The sequence below is a fragment of the Manis javanica genome, chromosome 1 (assembly GCF_040802235.1).
Source record: "Manis javanica isolate MJ-LG chromosome 1, MJ_LKY, whole genome shotgun sequence".
Classification (NCBI taxonomy): domain Eukaryota; kingdom Metazoa; phylum Chordata; class Mammalia; order Pholidota; family Manidae; genus Manis; species Manis javanica.
This window is the reverse complement of record NC_133156.1, coordinates 28,499,583-28,527,090: the sequence shown is the minus strand read 5'-3', so window position 1 is coordinate 28,527,090 and position 27,508 is coordinate 28,499,583. Positions and strand designations below refer to the sequence as shown.

Genomic DNA, 27,508 nt, shown 5'->3' with positions numbered 1-27,508 from the left:
TGGCATTAACAATACCAACCTGGAGAGTTGATGTGGAGACCACATAAGGAAATGCCAGCTGTGGTACCTATCAAGCTCTCGGAAAGTGATGGCTATTCATAATGACAGCAGCCAGGGCAGCACTGGAGGAGCTGTTACACAAGCCGGACCTGGTGGCACGTGGAGGAGAAAAGGGCAATTTCTGCCCTCTGGGGAAGGCTGCCCTGGAGTGGGGAAGCAGCCTTGGCCCAGGCCTCCACTAGAGGGGAAGGGGACCAGTGGTGCCAGCATCAAGAAAGCAGTTTTCACACCAGTCCAAGAAAGAACTTGCTGTCTCTGTCAGAGCTGTTCAAAGCGGAGTGGGCTGCCTAAGTAGGGAATGAGCTCCCTGTCACTGGAGGTGTGCAAGCAGAAACTAGAAACAGTGCGGGGTGGGGTAGGGCTGGGTTTGTGAGGTTCCTAGGTGACCTTTTCAGGTCCTTCAGTGCTGTGAAGCTGTGTTGGAGGCATTCACATTCATAAATGGTGACTTCCTCTACCACTAAAAGAGATGGGGAAGGTGGTCCAGAGCCAGATGATGTTCTGTGTGTCCTGTAGGATGTCGTGGTTACGTGCCAGCTAGGAAACTGGAGCTGTACCAAGTCTTCCTGAGTAAGGAGGAGCTCAGAGGGCAAGTGGAGCCTGGCAAGAACTCTCAATGTCTAACACCAGAGCCCACTCCAGCCCCAGTCTCTGTCCTGACCGTGACCCAGGTGAGTCTGGGAGAGGGTGGGGGCTTGCCTCCCAGGGCAACCTGGAGTGGGGCTTTGATTTTCCTCCTATCTGGAGGGGCTACCACCCTGTTAGGCAGGGCCTCAGTCAGTGGCCATATCAGGGTCCTGGCCAGGGGTGGGGCCAGAGAAAGGAGCCTCCTGTTCCTGCCTTGTCAATAACAGAGAATAATACCGCTTGCTTCCCATTAGGAGGGCAAGTGCAATTCATTCATTCATTCATTCACTCACTCAATATTTGCCAGGCATGTGCTAAATGAGCAATATAATGATGGGCAAAAGTAATCTAGGTCCTTGACTCCTCACATTGATAATTTGGGAGTCAGAAAAACAGCAAGTAATAAAATAATCATGAATAATTGTTGACTTTTAGCGGTGATAATTGCCAGAGCCCCAGATGAGGGAGAGGTTCGGGAAAGGCTTTTCTGAGAAGAATGGTGCTTATTCTTAGAGTTGAAGGGTGGCTAGGAGGGGGTGTGCTGGACAGCTCCTTCCAGATGGGAAGAGCTCTCCAGAAAGTGTGCCTTGTGGCAAACACAAACGTGCAGTGACAGGGAAGACAGGGCGTGAGAGGAACTGAATGAAGCCTTGAGGCTGGGACAGTGGGGCAGGGCCAGGCCGGCAGGGCTGTGGCCTCTGTGAGGGTGCCAGTCTTTATCCTAAAAGCAATGAGAAGCAAGCACCAGCATGTTACAGCAGCAGTGTTCATAACAGACAAGAAGTAGAAACAACCCAGATGTCCATCACCTGATGAATAGATCAACAGAATGTGGTCTAGCCATACAACTCAATGTTATTCAGCCACAAAAGAGAATGAAGTGACAATCCATGCTGTCACATATAGTCTGTCACAAAAGGCCACATATTATATGATTCTATATATATGAAATGTCCAGAATAGGCAAATGCATAGAGACAGAAAGATCAGTGGTTGGCAGGGGCCAGGGGGTAGAGGGCTGGGAAGTGGCTACTAACTGGTGTGTGGTTTCTTATTGGGGTGATGAAAATGTTCTGGAATTAGATAGTGGGGATGGTCACACAGCCTTTTGAGCATATTAAAAACTATTGAATCATCTACTTTAAAAGGGTGTATGTTATGCTATGTGAATTATATCTCAAAACAAAGAAAGGGATGAGAAGCCATCGAAGGGTTTGGCTTTGCTGGGATGGACGGAGTCCTCGAGGGGGAAGAAGCTCAGTGGGGTTGCTGTGAGGATGGGGTGAGATGGAAAAGGCAGGCTGGACATATGTGAACTGCAGTAAATGGAGGATGCACTCAGTTATAAAGGAGAGGGTACACAGGGGACAGATAAGAAGGGACCCAGACAGGGGCGGCAGCCCCCACCGGAGCCTTGCAGTGACTACGGGGGATGCCTCAGGCCAGGGCGGCCGGAGGAGCCTGGGTGAAGGCCGTGTAGAAGGCTGCGGAGGCTTCCCGGGTACAGCCCCAGGAAGGCTTTCAGACCAGTGCCTGCACCATTTGACAGAAGTAATGCATCAGGGCTGCCTCCTGCTGGATATCCTCCAGTCAGTGAAGGACCCACGAGAATCCCGGGAGAGGGCCTGGCCACCCAGCTTAGCTCCAGCTCCAGCCAGTGTGGCAGGGCCTCTGGGAAGCATCATCCCCGCCGCACACCCCCACCCGATCCCCCAGGGGCTTCTGAGGTGAGCTCAGCTGTCCGCCCACCCAGACACCTCAGCTGCTGCTTCTGTTGGTGGGGCTGCTCAGCGGAACTCACGTGGGCCCATCCCAGTTCACCCTTGCTCCTGATTGTTCCTGAGCCTTGGCCACAATAACAACAGTAAAAATAGTCAAAGCAGCCACATTTGCTGAGCCCTTACTATGTGCCTGGCACAGGCATTCATTCATTACATTCCCACAATTACCTGGAGGGGAGGATAGCATTCCCATTTGATGAAACTGAGACCAAGAAAGGTGAAATATTAGTCTAGTAAATGCCCTTTCCAATTTTTTTCTCTAGTTCAGTGTCTTTGCCTAAATAGTAACCAAGTCTCCCAGTCCCATTTCTACTCTAGTCTGGGAAACTGGCCTGAGTAGATGACACCCCCAGATCTGGGGAGGGAGACGGGGAGAGGGTGCTGGGTCTGCTGCTTAGTGAGATGGCAGCAGTGGCTTGAGAAGACCCCTTCTGATGTCAGACAGGCCTAGCTTCACTGCTGTGTGATTTTGAGTAAGCTCCTTAACTTCTCTGAGTCTCAATTTCCTTATCTGAAAAATGCAGCAAATAGAATTATAGAATTGTGAAAATCAAAACCAGGTGAAGTGCTGGGACAGAGCCTGCCTTATAGCAGGTATGAGTGGTGGAAGTAGCAGGAGTAGCTGTCGTCTGCGGCTTACAGACATGCTTGGGAGGCTATGGCTATCCAGCAGTGGGAACCAGCAGGATAGCAGCCTCTCTGGGTTGGCTTTGTCTTCCCTTCCCGACCATATCTCTGTCACTTCTCATATGTTTCAGGTGGTGGCAATGTACCCCTTTGTGGCCAGAAGCAGCCATGAAGTGAGTCTGCAGGCAGGTCAGCCAGTGACTGTCTTGGAAGCCCAGGACAAGAAGGGGAACCCAGAGTGGAGCCTGGTGGAAGTGAACGGGCAGAGGGGCTACGTGCCTTCCAGCTTCCTGGCTAGGGCCCCAGGCCCAGCTCAGTGGGGTTGGAGTCTGCCCTCCTAGGTGCCCTCCTTGAGCCCATGTTGCCGAGGGAGGGGGGAGGCTTAGAGGCTGTGACCCTGCAAGGGAGAGGAAGCAAAGAGAAGGTGGGGGTGGAAAGGGAGATCAGGCCAGGGTGGGGTGAAGGCCACCCAGAGGGCAGCTGGAAGAGGTGGGTGGGCTTTGCAGAGTGCCTGGCGCTGGTGGGCACAAAAGGCTCCAGCCAGGCCCACTCATGTCTACATAAAGAGGTCATTCCTATCTGAAGTCACAACACCCTGGATGGCCGGTCTAGCTGATTAGGCTTTGCCATGGCTTCTGGCCAATCTTACCTGTGCCCAGATCCAGGCCTGGTCATGGGAGTGGGTGGCCCAGGTGAATGGTACCTGTGTGCTGTGTGGTTGCAGGGAGGGGCCCTGGAGAACCAGAACTGTGGGCCCTAACACTTTACTTCCTACCTGTGGTATCAGGAGGCACCATAGCTGACCAGTCATCGGCTATTTCTCCATGCTGGGAGTGGAACCATCTTGGGCAGTGAACTCCTGGGAGCCCTAGAAGGGGAGTGAGACTTGTCAGGGCAATGAAGAGGTTCCCAGGAGACTCTTGGCTGGACCTAGGGGTGGGTGTGACTAAGTCACAGGTCTGGAATGTGTGTAGGAAAAGTCAGAGGCAGTTCCAGAGAAGAGGGGATTTTGAGGGTGTGTGAGACTTCTGGCAGCAGTTCTACACTGCTCCTGTGTTCTCTGGACTAAGGGACAAAGGGTATGCAAATCATAGAGAAAACTCTGTGAAGCTGATGACTAAAAGCCTGCTGGGTGGAGAAGGTTAGGCAATGGCTTGTTTTTCTGTTTCTGGAAGAAGGGGAAACACCTGTGGTTTCAGGAGGCCACTGAGGGCCTGGAGGCAAGAATGGACATGATGCCAGTTGGCTCTGGGACCTTGGACATAGGACACAGCCTGATTTTTCCCATCCATAAAGACTAACTCATAGGGCTGTGGTGAGATTAACATGAGGCTAAGATATGAAAGCTCCTTGCAAATCATTACGTATGATATAAATTGCCATCAGTAGCAGGATGTGCCTGGATGTGGTCTCAGGGTGGCCCCAGCATCAGCTGGCCCTGGCTGCAAATGGGAGCATCATACTGCTGTTTCCCAGCCCCTTTCCATGGCAGATGTCATTAATCAGCATGGTGTCCTTCCCATAAACCCAGGATCTACCTTGGGATCCTTCTCAATGCTGCATTCTAGGTAGCCAGTCTCTAGAACTTGGTGAGGTCAAACCTAATGTCATTCCTTTCTAGAACCTGGAAATTGAAAAACAGTTCCTGTTCAGGGAAGACTAACCCACTTGGGGCAGTGTTGGGTATAGCTCCTATTGGGACATCATCTCTAGGTTGTCACTTTGGGCTAAGATAAATTTCAAGATTCACAGAAGAGGGAAAAGGTGATCCAGAATGATCTTTAATAGAAATCACAAATTTTGGAACCAACCCAAGGAGAGTGTATGTGAAAGCAGGCAGCAGTATAGACTTATTTCCAAGAACATTTCTATGTTATTGTAACTATAGAGCCAAAGCTATTAGCTCTGGGTTTTGGAGGGCTTTTAAGAAACAGATACAGTCTGTAACTCACCTTGTCTGGGCTTGTGAAAGCATGAAGCCTGCATAATGCAAGAGCAACTCAGTCCCACAATCCCCTTCCTGGCACCAAATTCACTTAACAAGGTGCTCTTGAGTCCTTTCCCTTTCTCTTTCCTGCTCCGATTTATAATACAAATAGGAAGCTTAGGGGAACAGATGATAAAATAGGAAATGCATTTGTGGATTCCACAGGTACTCACTGAGACTCTACTGTGGGCTAGAACCCTAGCTCAGGGCTTCTCGGTGTGGCCGCTCGCTGCAGTCACCGGCAGCTTTCAGCCGTGATGGACGCCAGGATCCCACCCAGAGGTTCTGATGTAATTAGCCTGGGGTACGGCTTGGGCCTCAGGAACTCAGGAAGCTCCCCCACGTGCTGCTAATGTGTGGCCAGGGTTAGGGACCTCTGCGCTAGACACGCAGTGCTAGACAAGATAGGCTGGGGATCAGAAACGGCCACAGGCTGTAAGCTAGGACACGCCGCGTCCAACCTTTGTACTAGCTTAGATGTTTTGAACAGCCAGTTTTGGGGGTGATTTGAAATAGGACAGCCTGTCAGGTCCCAGATGTATGTTTATTAAGTGCCATTAAAAGGGACCTGAGCAAAATTGGATGTTCTTATAGGCATAAGGGAGAAAACTGAAATACACTTGGAACCAAATCTATCTCATGAGGGTGAAATAAAAATATATTCCGTAACACATGGGTTATGGTTTCCCATAGACTGGGCGATGAGATTAAAAGCCACTGAAGGGTGAGAAAATGCATATTGAGAAGATGGAGAATGGCTTGAATTTTCTCCAGGGGACTCGGTAATGTGCCTTTCCCCCTCCCAAATGCCTAGAATCGTTGCGCTGTGTCTTATTTATTTCACTGTCTGCCTGTCATGCATTAAACTTGCTAAGGTATTTGCTTGTGAACTGAACAAGACTTGCAAGAGTTGAAGACTAATTCACAAGGGTGCTCCTTGCTCCCTGCTCTGGAGTAAGACCTCTTTAACCTTTCGGACCCCAACATGAGGACAAGACTACAATATCAAAGGAAAGAGGAACGAATTCTTGGTACTATGATGGGCTCTGGCTTGGTGGATAGCTGATGTGAACTACTGAGAATAAAGAACGTTGAAGATGTGAATGTCTCGGAATTTGTGTGACTCTAACCACTAGATAGTCAGATGGCCCAGAGGGGCATTTGTTCGCCGCATACTTGCTATATGTAAAAATGGTACATTAATTCATGTGTTCATTTAATGAGTGTCTGTTGCACACTCTTGGTGCCTAAGGAGTTGGCCTTAGCTGCTGGAGATACAGCAAGAAATCAGGCAGATCAGGATGCTGTCCTCCTAAATCCCAGTGGAGTGAAGGAGACAGACAAGTCAACAGTCAGTTACATGGAGAATGGCTTGAATTGTTACGTGTTAGAATAGGGCACTAACAGGTTTCTCTGGAGCCCAGGGGAGGGGCCAGCCCCTGAGTCAGACTTGGGAGCTAGGGAAGGCTTCCTAAAAGAAGTGATAGGCAAGCTGAGGCCCAGTGGGCAACCAGGGTTGGGTGAAGGAGGGGGGAGGGCACACACAACTAACAGGTGCCTCTGGAGCCCAGGGGAGGGGCCAGCCCCTGAGTCAGACTTGGGAGCTAGGGAAGGCTTCCTAAAAGAAGTGATAGGCAAGCTGAGTCCCAGTGGGCAACCAGGGTTGGGTGAAGGAGAGGGGAGGGCACACACAAAGGCCCAGAGGCAAGTGGAACTGTCGTGGGAATGAAAAGGCTCTAGAGCTAGAGCCCGGTGCATGTGTGTTGCAGGGTGTGAGTGTATGTAGTGAGAGATGGCTCAAGAGAGGTCAGCATGGTAAAGGGCACTGGGGGGCCTCTAAAGGAACTGAAGGGAGGAGTGACCCTCTGGGTTGTATTTCAGGATGCAAGCTCTGGTTCATCCTAGAATCTGCCTGAGCATCTGTCATGTGCCTCAAGTAAAGGACATTTAATATATATAGATAAAAATCCCAGAGGGGATGGAAACATGGAAGTCCTGCCTCCAAGGAATCTCCCAGCCAGCTGGAGAGGTGAGACGTGCAAGCATCAGGCAGTTGCCAGGCACCACAGGGTAGGACCAGGGGTACTATAGACCAGGCTTCAAGGTGTTCAGACAAAGGGGAGTCCTGAAGTGGTCAGGGAGACCTCCTGGAGGAGGCGGGGCAGGTGCTGAACTCTGAGAGATAAGTAGGATTGGGGAAAGCACAAGGGGAGGCAGCATGGTGTGTGGGAAGTACCTGGCACTTGGCCTTAGCAAACCTGAGTTCAAGGCCTACTTGGCCATAGGCACGTGGCAAATGCACTTACCATGGTTCCTGCATGTGAAGAAGTTTGATGAGGGTCCCCAGCCTCCACACTTGGCCTTAAAGTACTCATTGTAGAGTTCTGGCTTATCCAAAGGACCCCCTGGCTCTCTCCATGAGGACCTGATGTCCAGCGTGTAAGAGTCACCTTAGGACCTGAGGTGGTAGGGCAGAGCCTAAAGTACCTTGGGCTGGGGTTAAGGAAAGGGCTGGTTCTGCTCCTGGCAACATCACAGAGAGCTGGTAACCCAAATATTCCATTCACTAACCTTGCTAATCTGTTTTCTTCCTTCCTTCCTTCCTTCCTTCCTTCCTTTCTTTCTTCCTTCCTTCCTTCCTTCCTTCCTTCCTTCCTTCCTTCCTTCCTTCCTTCCTTCCTTCCTTCCTTCCTTCCTTCCTTTCTTTCTTTCTTTCTTTCTTTCTTTCTTTCTTTCTTTCTTTCTTTCTTTCTTTCTTTCCTTCTCTTTCTTTCTTTCCTTCTTTCTCTTTCTTTCTTTCTTTCTTTCTTTCTTTCTTTCTTTCTTTCTTTCTTTCTTTCTTTCTTTCTTTCTTTCTTTCTTTCTTTCTTTCTTTCTTTCTTTCTTTCTTTCTTTCTTTCTTTCTTTCTTTCTTTCTTTCTTTCTTTCTTTCTTTCTTTCTTTTCTTTTTCTTTCTTTTCTTTCTCCTTCCTCTTCCTTCCTTCCTTCCTTCCTTCCTTCCTTCCTTCCTTCCTTCCTTCCTTCGTTCCTTCCTCTCCCTCTTTCTCTCCCTCTCCTTTCCTTCTCCCTCTCTCTCTGTCTCTCTCTCTCTCTCTCTCCTTCTTTCCTTCTTTCTCTCTCTCTCTCTCTCTTTCTCTCTTTCTTTCTTCTTCTTTCCTTTCTCTCTCTTTCTTTCTTATTAAGGTATGATTGATATACAGTCTTATGAAGGTTTCACATGAAAAAATAATGTGATTACTACAGTTACCTGTATTATCAAGTCCCCACCCACACCCCAATGCAGTCACTGTCCATCAGTGTAGTAAGATGCCACAGATCCACTATGTCCCTTCTCTGTGCTACACTGTCTTCCCCGTGATCCCCCTGCACCATGTGTACTAAACATAATACCCCTCAATCCCCTTCTCCTTCCCTCCCCACCAGCTCACCCACATCCCTCCCCTTTGGTAACCACTAGTGTCTTCTCGGAGTCTCTGAGTCTGCTGCTATTTTGTTCCTTCAGTTTTGCTTCATTGTTATACTCCACAGATGAGTGAAATCGTTTGGCATTTGTCTTTCTCCACCTGGCTTATTTCACTGAGCATAATGTCCTCCAGCTCCATCCACGTTGTTCAAATGGTAGGACTTGTTTTCTTCTTATGGCTGAATAGTATTCCACTGTGTATATGTACCACATTTTCTTTATCCATTCATCTACTGATGGACACTTATTTTGCTTCCATATCTTGGCTGCGATTGTAAAAAGTGCTGCGATAAACATAGGGGTGCATATGTCTTTTTGAATCTGAGAAGTTGTATTCTTTGGGTAAATTCCAAGGAGTGGGATTCCCGGGTCAAATGGTATTTCTATTTTTAGTGTTTTGAGGAACCTCCATACTGCTTCCCACAATGGTAGAACTAGCTTACATTCCCACCAGCAGTGTAGGAGGGTTTCCCTTTGATCTGTTTTCTTATCAGTAATTTCTGAACGTACTCTTTCCTGTTTTCTCTTCTATAAAATCTGTACAATTCCAGATCTCACAAAGTGGATGAAAAGATAAAACAAGGCAGGATGTGAATGGTCATGGGACACATCAGGTGCATCACTGCTGTGCAGACAGAAAATGTGGACTGTGACCACCAGGTGGCAGCAGGGCCCTACCAGCTGAGGGAGGGCTGGAGGCACCAAGGGGTCAAACTGAATGCCCATGGGTGCTGGACAGGTGTACAAATAAGAGGAAGGGCCATGCGAAAGATATTAGGGAGTGGCAGGGACTGTGTTGGATCAAAACATACATGCTCAGTCTAAGGAACTTGCAGTAGCGGATGAAGAACTGAAGAGAAAGGGGTGATGCTGGGGTTCTTGTTCATGGAGCTAAAGAATGAACTTCACAAACAGTCAAGGTAGGAGAGCAAGTAAGCCAGAGAGAAAAGTGGTCCCAAATACCTTTGAAGAAACACTCAGTTTCTTATTAGTCTCCCTGGTTATTTACAAGAATTTCACTGTTCTGATTTCCTCCCAGGATAGCAGCTTCCTGGTCTGGGAGCATGTCACTCAAGGCTGCCTGCTTTGCTCCCAAGGTCAGCTGAGTTATTATCTGTTAAGAAACTTTTTTTTACCTAATTGGGCTTTAAGATGGAATCCCTCCTGATTTTATTATGTTGTTTTGGGCTTGCTTGCTACATTGCCTAAGTTGCAACAAATCATTTGTTTAGGGCTGGAGGAAGAAAAGCAGCACTTGGGTAGTTAGACAAATAGGCTGGGCCCCCCAGCAGGCCAAAGCAAATCCCACAATGGATTATCTTGCTTTGTTTTTTTCCAGAGGCCCTCACCCTCCTCTGTCTAAACCCATGGTCCCAGTCTCATTCACCCCCTCTGCATATGGAGACCCTAGCTGCTGCTAGGGGAAAGGGGGTGATGACTGCTCTAGCTGCTTCATGCTGAGAGGGGGCACAGTAAGGGGTGCAGCTAGGTCTCCATCACTGGTCAGTCGAAGGGCCTTGGAAGATGGGCACTTCTATCTTGGGTTCCATTTCCATCACCATTTGCAGTTTTATGGCTTCAAAAGGATTTAGGAAACCAGCTCCATATTGTAGTAGTCCATGGGACTTCTGGGCCTGACACAGCTTGGACTTGCTTTCAGAGGTCCTGGAGTGAATTAGAGACATTTTGTGAATAATTCAGAATGTACACACGACACACAACTTTAATTATATAGCACAGGTCCCACCTGTGCTGCTGTTCAGATGTCTAGTGCCATTCTATTTTGTATAACTGCTTGGCGCATTTGTTTAACTTTAGTATTTAGGAGAGTTATTCCTTGGATAGTATCATTTAAGGCCTTTTGAGTAAAACTGGTTAAGGATTTGATATGCCAAATTACATCTTCTAAAACGAGAGATGGTATAAAAATGGAGGCTAGGTGATCATACCAATGAAAAACACTCCTTCCTAGTCCATCGATACTGGAGGCTTGGGAAGTTTGCAGGGTGTGGGATGTTCTTAACTCAGCATCCCTGCAAGAAGTTCAGTTACTACAGTTTAGTTCACTCATTCTTAACAACCATGCTAGATTACTTACAAAACCTTCACTAAACATGACAAAGTCAAGCCTCTCTTTAAGCATTTCCTTTGAAAGATTTAAGCCAAGCTGTACTGTAGAAGATGAATTTAAGGGAGTTTAGTTTAAAAACTTCCTAATTTTTGAGGATAATGATAAACCCAATAAGTAGAATAGATTTCCAATAAAGGGATTTAGAAAACCAGTTTTATATTGGTAGTACTTCACGGGACTCTTGACCATTTTCCTTCCTTGTGGCAAAATATATTTAGCTGCATGACCTTATTATATTGCATACTTCCCTCAGAGGGCCAAGCCTCTCCATCAGAGAGTTTGTATTGAGGCCAGGCTTGTGTGCAGAAGATAAGACACTTCTTTTTCAGGGTCTGGGATCAAATTTCTCCCAGTTCTTCAGAACGCATGCCAGAGGCATGTCTGGCCTTAACCTTGAAGAGGAAGCTCCCATCGGGAAACGAGAGAAGGACAGGTGTGTGACACCTGGTCGGCCTTTCCTCTGTGAGGGCGTCCTCTCACCTTGGAGCCTGGGTGACAGTGGTCAATCACCTCCTCTGCCAGGCCTACTGGACTTAACCACTCCTTACCAGCGTGGCCTGCACCTTGCCTCGATTCCCCTTTTGCCTTCCCACTCAGCAAGAGTCGCCTCCTTGGAGCTCTGGATTTAGTGGGACCTTACCAGTGTGCTCCTACTTTATGTCTTTTGGGAGTTTTGCTAGTTTTCTCTGCACGAGCTTTAGTCATTCCTTGAGAGGCCCCTGCCTATCCGATAAGTGCAGGGACTGGTGACCTCTCACTGCCTGAGCCTTGGTCAGTCACAAGCCCATTTCGCTCCCTAGGGCCACAGAAAAGGAAATGCCTAGCCCCAGGATGACTGCCTCTAAGGAGGGGAGAGCAATAGAATACAGCCACTTACATGTTGGTCTCAGGTTTCAGCTTGATTACTTTACAGACTTGTTTTACATTATACAGGAGACAGTGGTGCAGGCCTAAGAGGACTACTTTGAATGGGGAGCAGGGGAACTTTTTCCAAGGCCAGAGATAAAATTCAGACAGAGGCTGCCATAGACAGTTATGAAGGGGGTTGTGAGGGGGTCTGCACTCTCAAACACCAGTTTCTGCCACTGCCTGGGAATTATCCCGCTAGTCACCCACTGTAAGAAATCTAACCTGTGAGACAAAGAGGTCAGGGGTCATTTGCAGCTCTCACATAGACCTTAGCTGGAGGTTTATTCAGCACTGCCAGATCAATAGGCCAGAGCTGAGATCCAAGGACCACTGTCTACTAGTCCAGTCTGCCCTCAGAGTCCGCAGATTAGGATAGGAAAGTAGGAAATTGGCCCAGCCACTCCCCGACATTCCTGTCTGTCTGGAGGTGGGGGGATCAAGGAGCGGCAGACACCGGGAGACCTTTCCCCCAAGACTTAAGACTGGTAGCCGAGGCTAATCATCTTTTAAGTGGCTAACGGGTGCCCAGACACATTTTTATGAGCTAAAAAGTACAGCCTTTAGTCAACAGTAAGAGTGAAGCATAGATCTCCTTCTTTGTGGTGGTGAGCATCAGGTTCCATGAAATTGATGAAGTTAGAGGCACACAGAGAGTGTGTAAAGTAAAGAGCATCCTTGCCTCGCCCAGCGGCCAGGGCGGCCTGAAGCAGCAAGCTGGGAGTCAGAGACAGAGAGAGAGAGAGAGTCACTCCTCATGGATACCCAGTTGGGCTGTCAGGGTCTGATTCCAGACACGCGGGCCTTTGAGGAGCCGCTGAAGTGCAGCCTCGGCCTGGACTCCTGCAGGTGCGAATGGCCTTCCTCAGGCCCTCACATCGAGGGGAGGCCTCTGAAGGGGAATCCTGGCCTCCACTCAGGAGACTTCTCCCAGCATAGATGGCTTCCTTCTATAAGTAGAGTGAAAGAAAAAGGCAGGCTCAGATGCCAATACTCACCTCTGAAGTTACCCTGGACAAGCCCCCAAAAATGATGCCGGGGTTCTTGTTCATGGAGCCAAAGAATGAACTTCGCAAACAGTCAAGGTAAGAAAGCAAGTAAGGCAGAGAGAAAAGTGGTCCTAAATACCTTTGAAGAAACACTCAGTTTCTTATTAGTCTCCCTGGTTATTTACAAGAATTTCACTGTTCTGATTTCCTCCCAGGATAGCAGCTTCCTGGTCTGAGAGCATGTCACTCAAGGCTGCCTGCTTTGCTCCCAAGGTGGGCTGAGTTATTGTCTGTTAAACTTTTTTTTAACTAATTGGGTTTTGAAGCACATCTGTTCCCAGCATATTTCATGGTTCCCCTCTCAGGCCCATCTGCCTCTCACGCGCCTGGGGATCCTCGGGGCCCATGAGTGAAACAAGCTCTCTGAACAGTGGCTACAGGTTTGGGATGGCCCTGCTCCTTGGGAAGGCTGGGTCAGATAGGTGTAGGAGTTACAGTCACCCCTTCTGAGTAACTCGTGTCTCCAGGAGTCAGTTATTTGCTTGCTTGCTCTCCCACTCCTTCCCTTCCCTGCTGGGCTGAAGGGGACTACATTTCCCAGGCCCCTTTGCCCTCTGGTTTCCTGGTCGTTTGGCCAATGGGAGGCACTGGCAGGAGGGAGGAGGGGTAAGCCCAAGCTCTGTTTCAGGCAGCATCTATTCCCGTGGTCAACCCTGTGGTTCTTGCTCCCACCGGACAGCCCCTCCTTTGCAGTCTCACGTCCCGGTCCATGGAGAGGCCTAGCGATGCTTCTGCCACCCCAAAGCCACTTCCATTTCAGATGGAAGGTAACTTGAGATACTGGGCACTAATAATACCACCTCTTCCCTATGTCTCTCCTGTTCAGGACTGGTATCTTTGCTGTTGTTAATCTCTGGAGTTCTTCGCATTAATAATAAGATATTTCATCTGTGTAGCCTCCTCCCTATATTAAATTCCTTCTGTTCAAAGCATGGAGTCGTTCTCTTTCTGACTGAATAGGGACTGATATGCTGCTCAACAGCAAGGGGTGCAGGGAAGGACTAGGTACTGACCCAATGGGGCCCCCAGTTATCTCTGCCCTTCAGGCTGCCCAGCCTCAGGGAAAATTGGGACCATCAGTACGTCTGCTGCCTTCCCTGGGCCAGGGTACTGTCTTCCCTTCCCCACCTGGAGCTCTTGGAACTGTCTTTGGCTGCAGAAGGCAGCTGGGTGGGTCACTCTCCAGGGTCCGTGGCTGTAAGGGTTTGCCGAGCGGCTCCTAGTCTTGGCTAACTGAGGGTGTTCCTGCAGGGCCCAGAGCAGAGACACAGAGGAGACGGAAGGTGCCCTGTGTAAAAGCAGAGCCAGGCTGGGGGCGGGGAAGGGCCGCCTCCTCCAGCTGCATGCTGGCTGTGTCTAACTCTGGCTCCCTAGGTCAGAGAGACAAGAAGTGGTGGTAGGACTTCCAGCCACGGAAGAGGCTGCTCGATCCTGGGACCTCTGGGCTCCTGGGCGCCTCAGCAGAACCTCTGGCTTGGGAAAGTCCAGCACATTAATAATAATCAGCACAGCTTCTGTTCACTACTCACAGGGCCATTTGAAGGTAACGTGAGGTAATCCACTTTACATGCCAGTGCTTGGCATACAGGAAGCTCTCAAGAACCTCAAGCTAAAAAAAAACAAACACAAATCTCAACAGCAGCCAGCTGCTGTGGACCTCATTCTGTCGGCACTTCCCAGGACAAACTGGTGTCCCTGCTAGGACTGAGTCCCTGGCCTCTTTCCTGGGGCAGGGCCGGGGCTGGGAACACAGCACCGGCTGCCGGGGGCAGAAAGAGGATTGAGTCAGGTGAAGGAGTCGTGAGGCTGAGGAGCACAGTGATGCAGGGCACACGCCCCAGGAACATGGGGCAGGAGGCCAGCCCATGGTGAGAGCCCCAGTGGGGCTTGAGGGCAGGTACCCCCGAGATCAAGATCAGTCAGAAGGTGGGTAGTAGGATCCTGTTCTTTGAGCTGAGTTTAAAGTACCCGGCCCTGGGAACTCAGGGGTCAGGCCCACTAAAGATAGGGAGATCCCGGCAGGAGGCTGGGCTCAGAGTGTATGAGATTTGGATCCAGCTTTGTACTGACTTCATACGGAGTCCTGGGGGCTGGCCCACACCTGTTTGAAACCCTCTCATCTGAGGGCAGTGTGGGACAAGAGAGCAAGGTGGGCTGGAGCTGGGAGAGGGTCTGGGGTGAAAGGCGGCAATCGGCGGGAGCCCAGCTTCATGTTGCAAATAGCCTGAGTTCAAATCCTTAGCAGCTGTGTGACCTCAACGGGTTACATCGTCTCTCTAAAACCTCATTTTCCTCTTTGTGGGTGAATCAGGAAATCAGTCCTACCTCAAAGAGTTGTTGGGATTTCGAAATGGATAAGGCAGGGAGTGTTCGGCACTGTATCTGAGATGTGCAAATGCCTAATCAATGACCAATCCTTGATTGCTGAGCCAGCCTTGCCCCCTCCCGCTCCCTCCACAGAATTCCTCCCGGACTTTGCAGGCAGTGACCCCGGCCGGAGTTTTCTCTTCTCTGGCCTAATGCACCACTTCAACCTTTCCTCTAATGCCTGTGTTCCTGACCCTTCACCACCTCAGACTCTGAAAACTACCCCCTCGATGTGTGAGCTCTTTCAAAACTGAAAACAAGTGGATGCCTAAAGAGGCCAAAGGTTGTTCCCCTGGGAACGTAACTGGGATACGTCCTCAGACACTCTCTGGTGATCAGAGTGGCCACACTGAGTTACTACATTGTCTCTGGAAACTTCCCCCTCAGGCCTCGTGGCCATAGACAGTCTCACGATATGGCCAGTATGTGTGGGTATACCTTCCCCCTATTTTATCTTATGTTTTTGTTTATTAAAATATCATTGATATACAATCTTATGATGGGTTCACATACATAACACAGTGGTTTCAACACTCATCCATATTGTCAAGTCCTCACCCCTCCACTGTGGTCCCTGTCCATCAGCCTAGTAAGATGCTAGAGGGTCACTACTCTGTGCTGTACTGCCTTGCCTGTGACCTGCCTATATTGTGATTGTGAATTACAGTATCCCTTAATCCCCTTCTCCCTCCATCTTTTGTTTTTTTGTCTCAAATTCTTCTTCACCCTTCCCTCCCCTCCTAAATCCCCCCAGAAAGCTAGGGACAGAAAAGCAAGCATAAAATAAAAATACAAGCACAATGACATATATATACAGATGCAATTGGAAAAATCTCAACATACATGCCCTTCCCCTCCACACTACCCCCTCGCAGGCTGGAAATTCCAAACCATGGCACTTCCCAGGGGACTCATGTCCCCTCCCCCAACTGAAGAACCCCAGCTACCAGCCAAAACACTCAGTCCAGATTGACTGGCTGCAGTTAGTATTGCAATGATAATGTGCTTTATGTTTCTCTTAACATATGCATGCAACACATTATTTTTAATAAAAAATTAAAATCACATCACTCCTCCACCAGGAGTTTGTCACACTTCTTTGCCACCTGTAAGGAATGGGACCAACAAATACTCAGCCTGCAACTGTGACCCCAAAGCCACCCTTCCTCTTAGAAAATGGCGCTGTCATCCACTCAGTAGTTCGTACCAGAGACAATGCCTGTCTTCCTGCCATCCCTTCACTACAATCTTTCAGCAAGGCCAGTCACCTCCCAGTCTTTCCTGAAATCGGCCCACTTCCCCCAGCGCCACTGCCTCTGCTCCCAGCGGAGCAGCAGCTTCTGTCACCCAGACTCCTGGGAGCCTCCTAATGGTCACTCTGTCCCCACGCTGTTCCTTCAGTCTCAGCCCACTCTCCACAGAGCAGTCAGGGAGTCTATGAGAAACTGACTTGGAGAATGTCACGCCTCTGCTTAAAACTGAACAGAACTCCAGCTCCTTCCTATGACCTAAACAGTCCTGCGTGGCAGCGCCTCCTCCTTCCCGCCGCACCATGTACCCTGTCCGCATCATTGTACTATGGCCACCCTTGCATGCTCCCTCTCTATTCCCCAGTTCCTCTAAGCTGCTCGTTCCTGACTCAGGGCCTCTGCACAGCCCTTGGCCTCCCTGGACGCCCTCCCCCAGAGCTGCCTGCGCTGGCTTCTTGCTATGCAGGTCAGCTGCTCAGTGACGCTGTGCTCACCACTCCACCCAGTTGGCCTTCCACCCTCCATCCCCAGCTCCAGTCTCACTATTGGACCACCCGGTCTCTTGTCATTATATGTTGTTTTGCTCTCTCTTGTTATATTTGTTCGTTGTTGGATTCCCCCATTAGAAAGGTAGTGATTGTATCCATCTTATTCAGCCCTGAATTAAAATAATTATTAGTATGTCCCAAATGGGACATGCTCATAATGCAAAATTATTTATGGTTTATATGCAATTCAAATATAACCAGGTACCCTGTATTGTAACTGGCACCCCAACTTAAGGCCTGTGGTCCCACATCCTGGAAATGTGGGCCCATGAGAAATGAAGCTGGCATGAGAAGAGAAGAGAGAATATGAGATAGTGGATAGAGAGAGAGGATAAGACAGCAATAGGAAATGAGCATGAGAGACTGAACAAGACAGAGGGAGACAGAATGAGACAGGTAGTCCTCTGATCACACTTCAGTGACCCAAGATCAGCCCCACCTGTGTCCTTTCTGTACCTCATTTACAGGCACCAATAAATTCCTTTTTCATCTCAAAGCCAAACTTTCTAGAGCACCTGTGTGTGCCAGGCACTGGGCCAAGCAATTTGGATGCACTATCTCATTTATGCCACTACTTCACAACGATTCTGTGAGGTTGTCATGGTCATATGCTCTACAGTGAGAGAACTGAGGAACAGAGAAATTAAATAACATGCACAAGGTCACCCAGACTCTCAGCGGCAGAGCTGGGGTTCAAACCCAGGCAGTCAGATGCCAGAGTACTCGACCACCACATGGAGTCACTGTCATTCATAACCAAGTTGGACCTGAGGGGCACTCAGCTAGAGCAGATCCAGCAGAAATACTGCCTTGACACTGAACTGCTGACCCCGGATCCTTGACAGCCAGGATGGTATCATAATATGGGCTCAGGAGCCAGCCAGGCAGGATCAAGCCCAACTTCTCCTCACCCATGGTGTGACTTTGGGAAAGTTCTTCACCTTCTTTGAGCCTTGGTTTCCTCTTCTGTAAAGTGGACCTGATAATAGTAGTAGCTACATCATAGGATTCATATGAGGATTTAATCAATTAATACATACTCACATGCACAGAAAACAGTTAGATCAGGAAAGCATTTAATAAATGTTTATAGACATTTTTATTATTTTCTGCTCATCTCTGATGCCCAGTACAGGATCTGGCACAAAGGAAGTGCTCATGGTACCTGGATGGGGGATGATAAGACTGGAGAATATTCAGGAGAATTCTAATGACCATCTACTTAATACCTACTAGGTGCCAGGCATTGTGTCAAGCACCTTACACACATGTTCTCAGTCAGTCCCCACAACTGACACAATGCCCTGCATACTGGTTCTTATCCCCATTTTACAGATAAGAAAACTGAGGCTACAAGGAGTCAAGTGACAAGAAAAGCCAGAGAGATCCAGAGTTAGGATCTCAAGCCTGGTTTATGAGGAACGGACATGGGATCTATGACTGCTTTCATGAAGGCAGGAGGCAAAAAGATGGCAGTGAGATGTTTTCCTGTGAACTGAGTTTTGAGTTCTTCCCATTCTCTTCACAAGTTTCCTCCTGCCCTTACAGATGCTGCATGTGCGTGCCTTCCCATGCACTGCTGTCCCCTTGAATGGCGACAGAGTCCCACTGTATGAAGTATGGAGACTTGCCGAGGGCCACATAGGTGCTAAGAACAGAGCAGGTCCGAACCCAGCTTCATCTGACTCCCAGTCCAGTCTCTGTCTCTGCGACCAACCTCTGAACTGCAGAGAACCCCCACAGGGCATAGTATCCCTCATGTCTCCCAAAGACACCCACTTCTCACTGTCCCCACTGCAGTGAGCACCGCAGGTCAGGGCTCTGTACGTGCTCACCTGCCAGCTTGCTACAGCCTCCAGCGCCTCTGGCCATCCGCCATCCTTCTTTTCCTCATGAGGGTGCCACCAGGGTCAGCTTTCAGAAACACAGGTCTGACTCCAGGGCACTTGGGGGTCTTCCCAGGGTTCTTGACAATGGCCTCATGGTGTGGCCCCTGCTTATCCTTTCCCTTCCTTGAACCCTGAGCTCTAGCTGAGCTGAGTCTACATTCTCTCTGGTCTCTTTTTTGCTTGCTCTTCCATCTGGGGGTACACCCTTCCCCACTCCCCCCTCTCCTCTGCCAAGTCATCCTTCACCTCTCAGGGACACATCACCTCCTCTAGGAAGCCTTCCTTCCTTGGTTCAGGCACTCCTCATGTGTGCTTCTACTCCGACCTTCTCCCTCTCTGCTGAAATTGCCTTTTAACTTGTGGTTTCTCCCACTAAGTTAGCTCCATGAAGGCAGGGACTATGTCTGTCTGTTTACACTGTATCCCCAGGGCCTGGCACATGGTACTCAGTGAAGAGTTGGTGAATGAATGAAGACATTATGTTTTATTACATTAAGCTCCAAGCTCAGTCTGCTCGCACATAGTAGGTTCCCAATATGTATTCGTTGAATGGCTGATGGATGAATATGAATAAATAAACAACATGGCCCAACCCCCAATCCTACCTTTGGCCACACACATGCTTCGGATTTGTTCATCTATCAGCTTTGCAGACTCTCAGCTGCAGCAGCCTTTTGCAGAATACAAGAATTAAATGCTAGGGAGCGGGTGGGAGGTTTGAGGTGAAAAATATATTTGTCCTTCAACAAGTAGAGCTTGGGGCACAGAGGCCTTTCCTGTGGGCGGAGGGACAGGAAGAGCGGGGGCCTCAATCCAGTTTCAGGATGGCCTTGGTAGGCCTTGAACTGACTAATAAAGTGTGAAATCGACTTCATCCTCTGCCACGTCTCCTCAGCCAGTGTGTCCCTGTAGCATCTCCCAGCTCCAACCGATGCGGCACTGCCACCATCCCCTCTGTCACTGGCAGACAGGTGGGTCATCAGCGCCCACGCAGCCCCAGCGCCCAGCACTGCAGAGCCCAGGAAGCATTTGGCTTTGGGCCAGGATGTGCTTTCAAAGCCAGAAGTATCGATGCGGCCTGTCTGATGCACCTTCTAAGCCAGCCACTGGCCTCTCCTGTCCTGATTCTCTCCTCTGGTGCTGGAATCTAAGGCAGGTGTGGGGGCTGGAGGGGGGTCAGCATTAGGGAACTCTTTGAGACCACCCCTGTCCCACCCTGCCCATTGCACTGAATGTAGGGTTGGAGAATCAGAGGCAAAGGGACCTGAGAGAGCAAGGAAATCAGGAAAAACAGGAGAGCCCCAGGGAAGCCCCCAAGCCCCTCCTTCCACCAGGATAGGGCCATTTTTGGATCAATTTTGTTTATTGACTCCTGTTTAAGATCTCCTAGGAAGAAAGGGATTCCATTCCTGTAAGTCCTAAAGCCAGTGATCTATCCAATAGCCATTCCTACATCTGCCAGTGAGTCTGAATCAACTGCAGGACTTGGTAGGAAAATGAATTCTGAGCCTTGTAGCACGTTTGCTTAGCACTCATTTCCTCTTCCCCTGAGATAGTCGCCAGTTGCTGCCTCACACACAACCCTGTGTGGTTTGAGTAGAGACCCTACTGGGTCTCCAGGGGTGAGCACGTTCCCCAGGCCTGGCCAATCACAGACAGAGTGATCAGCCCAGGTCCAAACCCAGGCTTGAGCAGCAGGCCCAGGATTTTGGCAGAGCTGTAAGGAAAGAGATGCTCTACTTTCTCAGCGGCCCTAGGCTGGTAGCTGTCAGCTAGAACTGTTGGCTAAGAATGAAGCCAACATAGAGGTAAACCACGGCAAGAGATGAAAGACAGACCTCATGACATGTGAGCACCTGGATCGAGCCATGCCTGCCTGAAGTTTACCTTTCTGGACTGTTCAGATACACCAATAATTGCCTTTTTTTTTTTTTTTTTGACTTCAGCCAGTTTGAGTTGGGTTTTCTGCTACTCGCAACTGAGAAAGTCCTAATACACAGACCCCATCTCAAATCTATTGAATCATGATATCCATGGATGGAGCCAAGGAATCTGGAGTTTTCAAAAAGGTTGAAGAAATTCTGATAGACTGTCAGTACTTTATAAGTCACTGTTTGGGTATCATTGAAATCCTGGTCCAATGATGGACAGATCAAAGTGATCCTTCCACAAAATGGCTATTATAATTAGATGGCAGAACTCTACACAAGGTCTCAATCCTCACAACTCAGTCAAGTATGGGTTATTCTTCTCATTTTACAGATGAAAACCCTGAGGCCTAAAGAGGCCAATGAAGCCTCAAGGGCATGCAGCTAGTACCTGATGGATCTAGGGTATGAGTCTCTGAAGAGCACCCCCTTCCCACCCCTCTGTGCCACCCAGAATGGCTATGCTGCTTGCCTAGAGCCTCAGCAGCCTCTGTGGAAAGGTCCTCTCCCTTCAGAGACTTTTTCAAAAAGCAAAGCCCATTTGAGTCACTTAGCATACTACGGTACAGTAAGAGAGCACTCCATTCCGCTGGCCTAAACAATAAGGGGAATTCATTGCACTGCATTCTAAGAACTCCCCAAGTAGGATGGCTCGAGGGTTGGTCAATCCAGTGGCTCAGTTTCATGATCAAGGTCTCAGGTCATTCCCGTTTTCCTGCCCTGCTGTCTTCGGGTGTCAGCTGGCCTTCAGGCTGGCTCTCCTCTTGGTCGCCAAGATAGGTGCTTCACTTCCAGATATGACAATGTCCAGCTTGACGGATAGTCTGTTTCTTTTCATCTGCCAGGAAAATGGTTCCCCAAAACCCCCCAGCAGCTCATTAGTCGAAATTGCATCACATATTCATGCCCAGTCCAGTGGTTGGCAAGAGGGGTGGGAGCATCGTGATGGGCTTGGACCAGTCACGAGTCACCCTGAGGCTGGGCTGAGTGGAGCCCTGAACAAACACAGGGCTCTTCAAGGAAGAAGGAGGGGATGGGGAGCCGGGTGGTGCTTGATGCGCGGCACCTCCCTGGCCCCCCAGGCCTCTCAGGGACTCTGGGCCCAGGCTCTTGAGGCGTCTTTTTCATTAGGCACGATCCTTGAAGGAAGGTCAACTCTCAAAGTTCAAAATCCCACCTGTGGCTTCCTTTTGTGATCTTCCAGGCCTTTCCCCTAGCCAGGAAGGCGTCCTGAAGAAACACAGGACTTCCCCTCCAACACCCAGAGGTGCCCTTCCACACTCTCTGTGGGACTGATGCCAGTTCCCTGGCTTGCTGGGAAGACTGTTACAGCACGTGCGGGCATGTGCCGTGGCCTCCCTGGCTCCTCCACACTGTGGTGCCTGGCCCCTTAGGGCCCTGCCCTTCCCCGCCCTTAACCCCCTAGTGTGAGCAACACTCATCATCAAGGCACCCTGGCCCTTTTGACTACCCTGACCCCCGGGGCATGAGACAGGCCTGTTCAGCTGCGCTCAGTGTGCCCTGCTACAGGCCTTGATCTGCGGTGGACAATAACCCCGGGCTGTTCCCGAGAGTCAGTTCCTGAGTTTGGGCTCCAACTCTTGGGGGAGAGAAATTCTATTGCTACTAGATGGGCCGCTAGGGTGTTTGAGTTGCAGGATTTGAGGGTAGAGCTTTCAACAACCATTTTGCAACTTCCTTGGGGAAAGCTGGCCTGAGAAAGAAGCTGACCCTGAGCCAAGGGACCAAGACCGAGAGACTCTAAGCTGCCAGATCCAAATGGGCCTGATGCCACACAGCTCTATATGTCTCGGTCACATGAGCCTATAAACTTTCCTTTCTTCCTCAACCTAGTCTGAGTTGGCATTCTGCCTCTTGTAATAAAAAAAAACTAGTATACTTGGTGTTTTTGAGAAAGCTGAACTATGTTCCCCTTTGGCAGAGACGTTTATGTGTAAAGGGAATAATGGGAGATAAAGCTGGGAAATCTGACTGGAGACAAACGGCAGGGGGCCTTAAGGACTTTGAGATGGACCACCCAGTCTCTGAGACCCCTGGGAGATGCAGGGTTCACAGTGGCCTGGTGATCTAGGGTGTTACCACACAGGCTAAACTTTGCCCCAGAGATCAGATTAATTTTTGTAGCTGCTGATAAAGTAGAATTCTTGACTTGAAGCAGAACTTACTTTCTAGTGGAGAATTGGGTGCGTTTGAAGATGTTTAAAAGCCTGAAGCTGCTGACATTTACCAACTGCTCCTGAGGGCCAGGGATGATGAGGGTGGAGAGACCCCCAGTGCAACTGATCAGAAGGCCTGGAGATATCACCAAATGTGTCTACATCCCTCTTAAATTGCCCAGAATAGGACATGGGGTGGCCAGAGCAGGCAGAAGCACATCACCTCCCTCTTTTTATAAGACCTTTTATAATTTTTAAATTTTCTTTATTTTGCTATCATTAATCTACAATTACATGAGAAACATTATGTTTACTAGACTCCCCCCTTCACCAAGTCCCCCCCACATACCCCATTAGTCACTGTCCATCAGCGTAGTGAGATGCTGTAAAAATCACTACTTGTCTTCTCTGTGTTGCACAGCCCTCCCTGTGCCCGCCCCGACATTATACGTGCTAATCGTAATGCCCCCTTTCTTCTCCTCCCACTTCTCCCTCCCTTCCCACTGATCCTCCCCAGCCCCTTTCCCTTTGGTAACTGTTAGTCCATTCTTGGGTTCTGTGATTCTGTCACTGTTTTGTTTCTTCAGTTTTTCCTATGTTCTTATGTTTCACATATGAGTGAAATCATTTGATACTTGTCTTTCTCCACCTGGCTTATTTCACTGAGCATAATACCCTCTAGCTCCATCCATGTTGTTGCAAATGGTAGGATTTGTTTTCTTCTTATGGCTGAATAATATTCCATTGTGTGTATGTACCACATCTTCTTTATCCATTCATCTACTGATGGGCACTTAGGTTGATTTCTTAGCTATTGTAAATAGTGCTGCAATAAATGTAGGGGTGTATCTGTCCTTTTCAAATTTTGGGCTGCTGCATTCTTAGGGTAAATTCCTAGAAGTGGAATTCCTGGGTCAAATGGTAAGTCTATTTTGAGCATTTTGAAGAACCTCCATACTGTGTTCCACAATGGCTGAATTAATTTACATACCCACCAGCCATGTAGGAGGGTTCCCCTTTCTCCACAACCTCGCCAACATTTGTTGTTGTTTGTCTTTTGGATGTTGGCGATCTTTACTGGTGTGAGATGATATCTCATTGTGGTTTTAATTTGCATCTCTCTTATGACTAGCGATGTGGAGCATCTTTTCATGTGCCTGTTGGCCATCTGAATTTCTTATTTGGAGAACTGTCTGTTCAGCTCCTCTGACCATTTTTTAATTAGATTATTTGCTTTTTGTTTGTTGAGGTGTGTGAGCTCTTTATATATTTTGGATGTCAACCCTTTATCAGATTTGTCATTTATGAATATATTCTCCCATACTGTAGGATGCCTTTTTGTTCTATTGATGGTGTCCTTTGCTGTACAAAAGCTTTTCAGCTTGATATAGTCCCACTTGTCCATTTTTACTTTTGTTTCCCTTGCCTGGGGTGATATGTTCATGAAGAAGTTGCTCATGTTTATGTCTAAGAGATTTTTGCCTATGTTTTTTTCTAAGAGTTTTACGGTTTCATGACTTACATTCGGGTCTTTGATTCATTTCAAATTTACTTTTGTGTATGGGGTTAGACAATGATCCAGTTTCATTCTCTTACATGTAGCTGTCCAGTTTTGCCAACAACAGCTGTTGAAGAGGCTGTCATTTTCCCATTGTACGTCCATGGCTCCTTTATCATATATTAATTGACCATATACGTTTGGGTTAATGTCTGGAGACTCTATTCTGTTCCACTGGTCTGTGGCTCTGTTCTTGTGCCAGTACCAAATTGTCTTGATTACCGTGGCTTTGTAGTAGAGCTTGAAGTTGGGGGGGCGAGATCCCTCCCACTTTATTCTTCCTTCTCAGGATTGCTTGGCTATTCGGGGTCTTTGGTGGTTCCATATGAATTTTTGAACTATTTGTTCCAGTTCGTTGAAGAATGCTATTGGTAATTTGATAGGGATTGCATCGAATCTGTATATTGCTTTGGGCATGATGGCCATTTTGACGATATTAGTTCTTCCTAGCCAGGAGCATGGGATGAGTTTCCATTTGTTAGTGTCCTCTTTAATATCTTTTAAGAATATATAAGACCTCCTTTTATTAATGCAGCCTGATATCGCCCTCACTTTGGTGGAAGCTCATAATGCTTGGAATTTAAATGGACATAATACCTGCAGCTACTATGTCATGTCTCCCTGCTCACCTCAGCTTTTCCAAACCCTCTCCCACTCTGGGAGAATGTCTATCACCTTCAACTCCTTTTCAAGACTGCATGAGTCAAAAATATTTATCTCTTGGTAAGGTGGGTGATCAAGCAGGAGATAAGAAAGCAGCTCTTATTCTTCTTTATTTTTCAATAGCAGCCAAAATAAAAAAATAAAAGAGCAAAACACACCGAGAGCTCTGTAGAGTAACTGACCATGTTTAGGGTTAGCTCCCCTAATTGTCATGTACAGTCAGTGCATTTGAGAATCTGATCCCATCCTTCCCAGTTGCTGCCTGTGCTCTTGGTGCACTCCACCATCTCCCTTCTTCATTCAAGTGACTGACAAATACATATGTTGCCCCAGACACCATTCCTTCTGACTTTGCTTCTAACCAAATCCACAACATACAGTACACACTTAATTCTTCATAACCATGATCTCCTTTGTTTATTTATGAAATACGGCATGCAGACACTGGTGCTGGTGCTTTACAAATATTAACTCGTTTAATCTTCAAAACAACCCATAATAACAATTGTTATTCCAGTTTTATAGAGGAAGAAATTGAGACATAAATATGGATTAAGTGACCTTCCCAAAGTCACAAAATCAGTAAGTGATAAAACAGAGAATTGAATCCAGGTAGTTTGTGCTCTTAAACCTGTGCCAAGGGTAGTAGGTAAGCTTTTTCTATAAAGGGCCAGATAGCATTTTATACACTGAGTGTCACATAGGTCTCTGTCCCAACGACTCAACCCTGTTGCTGTAGTGCAAAAACAGCTTTAAATGAATGGGTGTGGCTGTGTGCAAATAAAACTTTATTTAGATGCACTGAAATTTGAATTACATATCATCTTCAGTGTCATGTAATACTACTCTTCTTTTGATTTTTTCCCCCAAACATTTAGAATTATAAAATCCATTCTTAGCTTGTAGGTTGCACAAATACAGATTTGGCTTGTAGGCTGTAGTGTACAGACTCCTGTTCTAAGCTATGCTATTGTTCAGCTTGATCCATATAACACACCTCTTATCATCTCCGTTTTCCAGGCAAAGGAAATCAATGTTAAAAGAGGTTAATGACTTGCCCGAGGTTACACAATAAGTAGGTGGAGGAGTCAGGATTTGTGCTCAGGTTTGTCTTGACACCAGAGGCTGCAGAGGCAGGACAGGTGGCAGAGGCCATCTGGTGAGCAAGAAGTAGAGCTGAGCTGTGGGCATTAGCGCTGCCAACCTTAGCATGAAGCCATCGGCCCCCATGTGCTGGAAGATCCTCTCCTTGAGCTGAGTGCAGCAGTCTGGGGCCCCTCTACTCTCATCTGCCGTGGAGTTCCATTTTCACACCCTACTGGGACTTGCAAGAGACTGAATGCTCTGCTTTCCAAGCCTGGAGCCAGAGCCCCAGAAAAACCCTGAGGCTGTCTTGACTTGTTCTGAGTGGTTCTTGCCAACCAAGCCATTTGTGGGGAGAAAGGGCAGACTTGGTCTAAGAGGGACCTGAGCTGCCACTTGAGAAAACACTTCAGCTCTGGTCTAGGTAAGACTAGGAAAAGGTGGAGGACGAGTGGGGAGGGAGAGAGAGGGAACAGACTGGTAAAAGGAGAGGCAGACAGACACAGAGAGACAGATGGACACAGAGAGAAACATGGAGTCAGAGAGAGATGCAGACACATGTGCACATATTGCACACACAGAGAAAGATCTCCTAATAGCTGTTTCTCTGAACCAGAACATTATTTTCTAGTTCCTCAATTCTGCAGCAGAAAAATTCCCCATATTACTCATTGTTAATAATTATTTATTTATGTCATCTTCTCTAGATTCCTACAAGGTTAACTTCATTCAAACCAATGAGCAGACCCTCATTGAGAGGTGGACAGCACAGAGGTTATTTGCCTGAGGAGGGATATGCGGCTCAGAGGGCTCCAGCAACTTGCTCACAATCACACAGAGAGTTAATGGCCAAACTAGAACCAGGTTTAAAGACTTCTGACTCCTAGGGCAGTGTGTCTTCTGGAAGCCATCCCCAGGAACAAAGGGGACACAGAGGGGTTTCATTTTCTCTCTTCCTTCAATTTGACAAGAAAATGACAGTGATGTAGTATGTTGAGCAAGGCCGTGGACAGCAAATGCATAATATCCTCATGGTTATATATAATGGAAAACTATGGAACAGGTTCAAGGACGGCTGATGGACTGTAACCAGTAGGAAATCAGTATTCAAAAGGTCTTGGTGAATCAGTTTTCATGTACAAGGATGCTGTATCACATGATTTCTATTATTAAAATTGCATGAAAATTGAAATGTTTTGAGTTCCCATCCCATCTCTTCTGAGAATGACTCTCTTCCAAATTTGGGGTCTTCTCTTCCGGGAGAATTCTCAGGGCAGCTAGTCCAAAGGGGCAGTTAGTTCTGTTTTCCATCTCCTGAAGGAAGAAACCCTAGATGCCTGACCATTAGGTATCCTGCAGTTTAGGGGTCTGCCACATGAGGGCATTGTTGTACAGGGGCAGATTGGTTACCTAG

General features: G+C 48.1%; 1 protein-coding gene across 5 annotated transcripts in view; it reads left to right on the top strand.

Moving 5' to 3' along the window:
* The window catches only part of ARHGEF37 (Rho guanine nucleotide exchange factor 37), a 109,932-nt gene extending 82,702 nt beyond the window's left edge, over positions 1 to 27,230 (top strand). For 4 of the 5 annotated variants that reach the window (XM_036994067.2, XM_036994062.2, XM_036994064.2 and 1 more), the window contains 2 exons: positions 577 to 731; positions 3,227 to 6,182. In XM_036994067.2, coding sequence (XP_036849962.1) covers positions 577 to 731; positions 3,227 to 3,436 — 365 coding nt within the window. In that variant the 3' untranslated portion in view covers positions 3,437 to 6,182. Of the gene's footprint in view, positions 1 to 576; positions 732 to 3,226; positions 6,183 to 26,801 lie in introns of those variants that run through there. The other variant, XM_036994063.2, reaches the window with a different exon arrangement.
* The last annotated feature ends 278 nt before the right edge of the window (positions 27,231 to 27,508 follow it).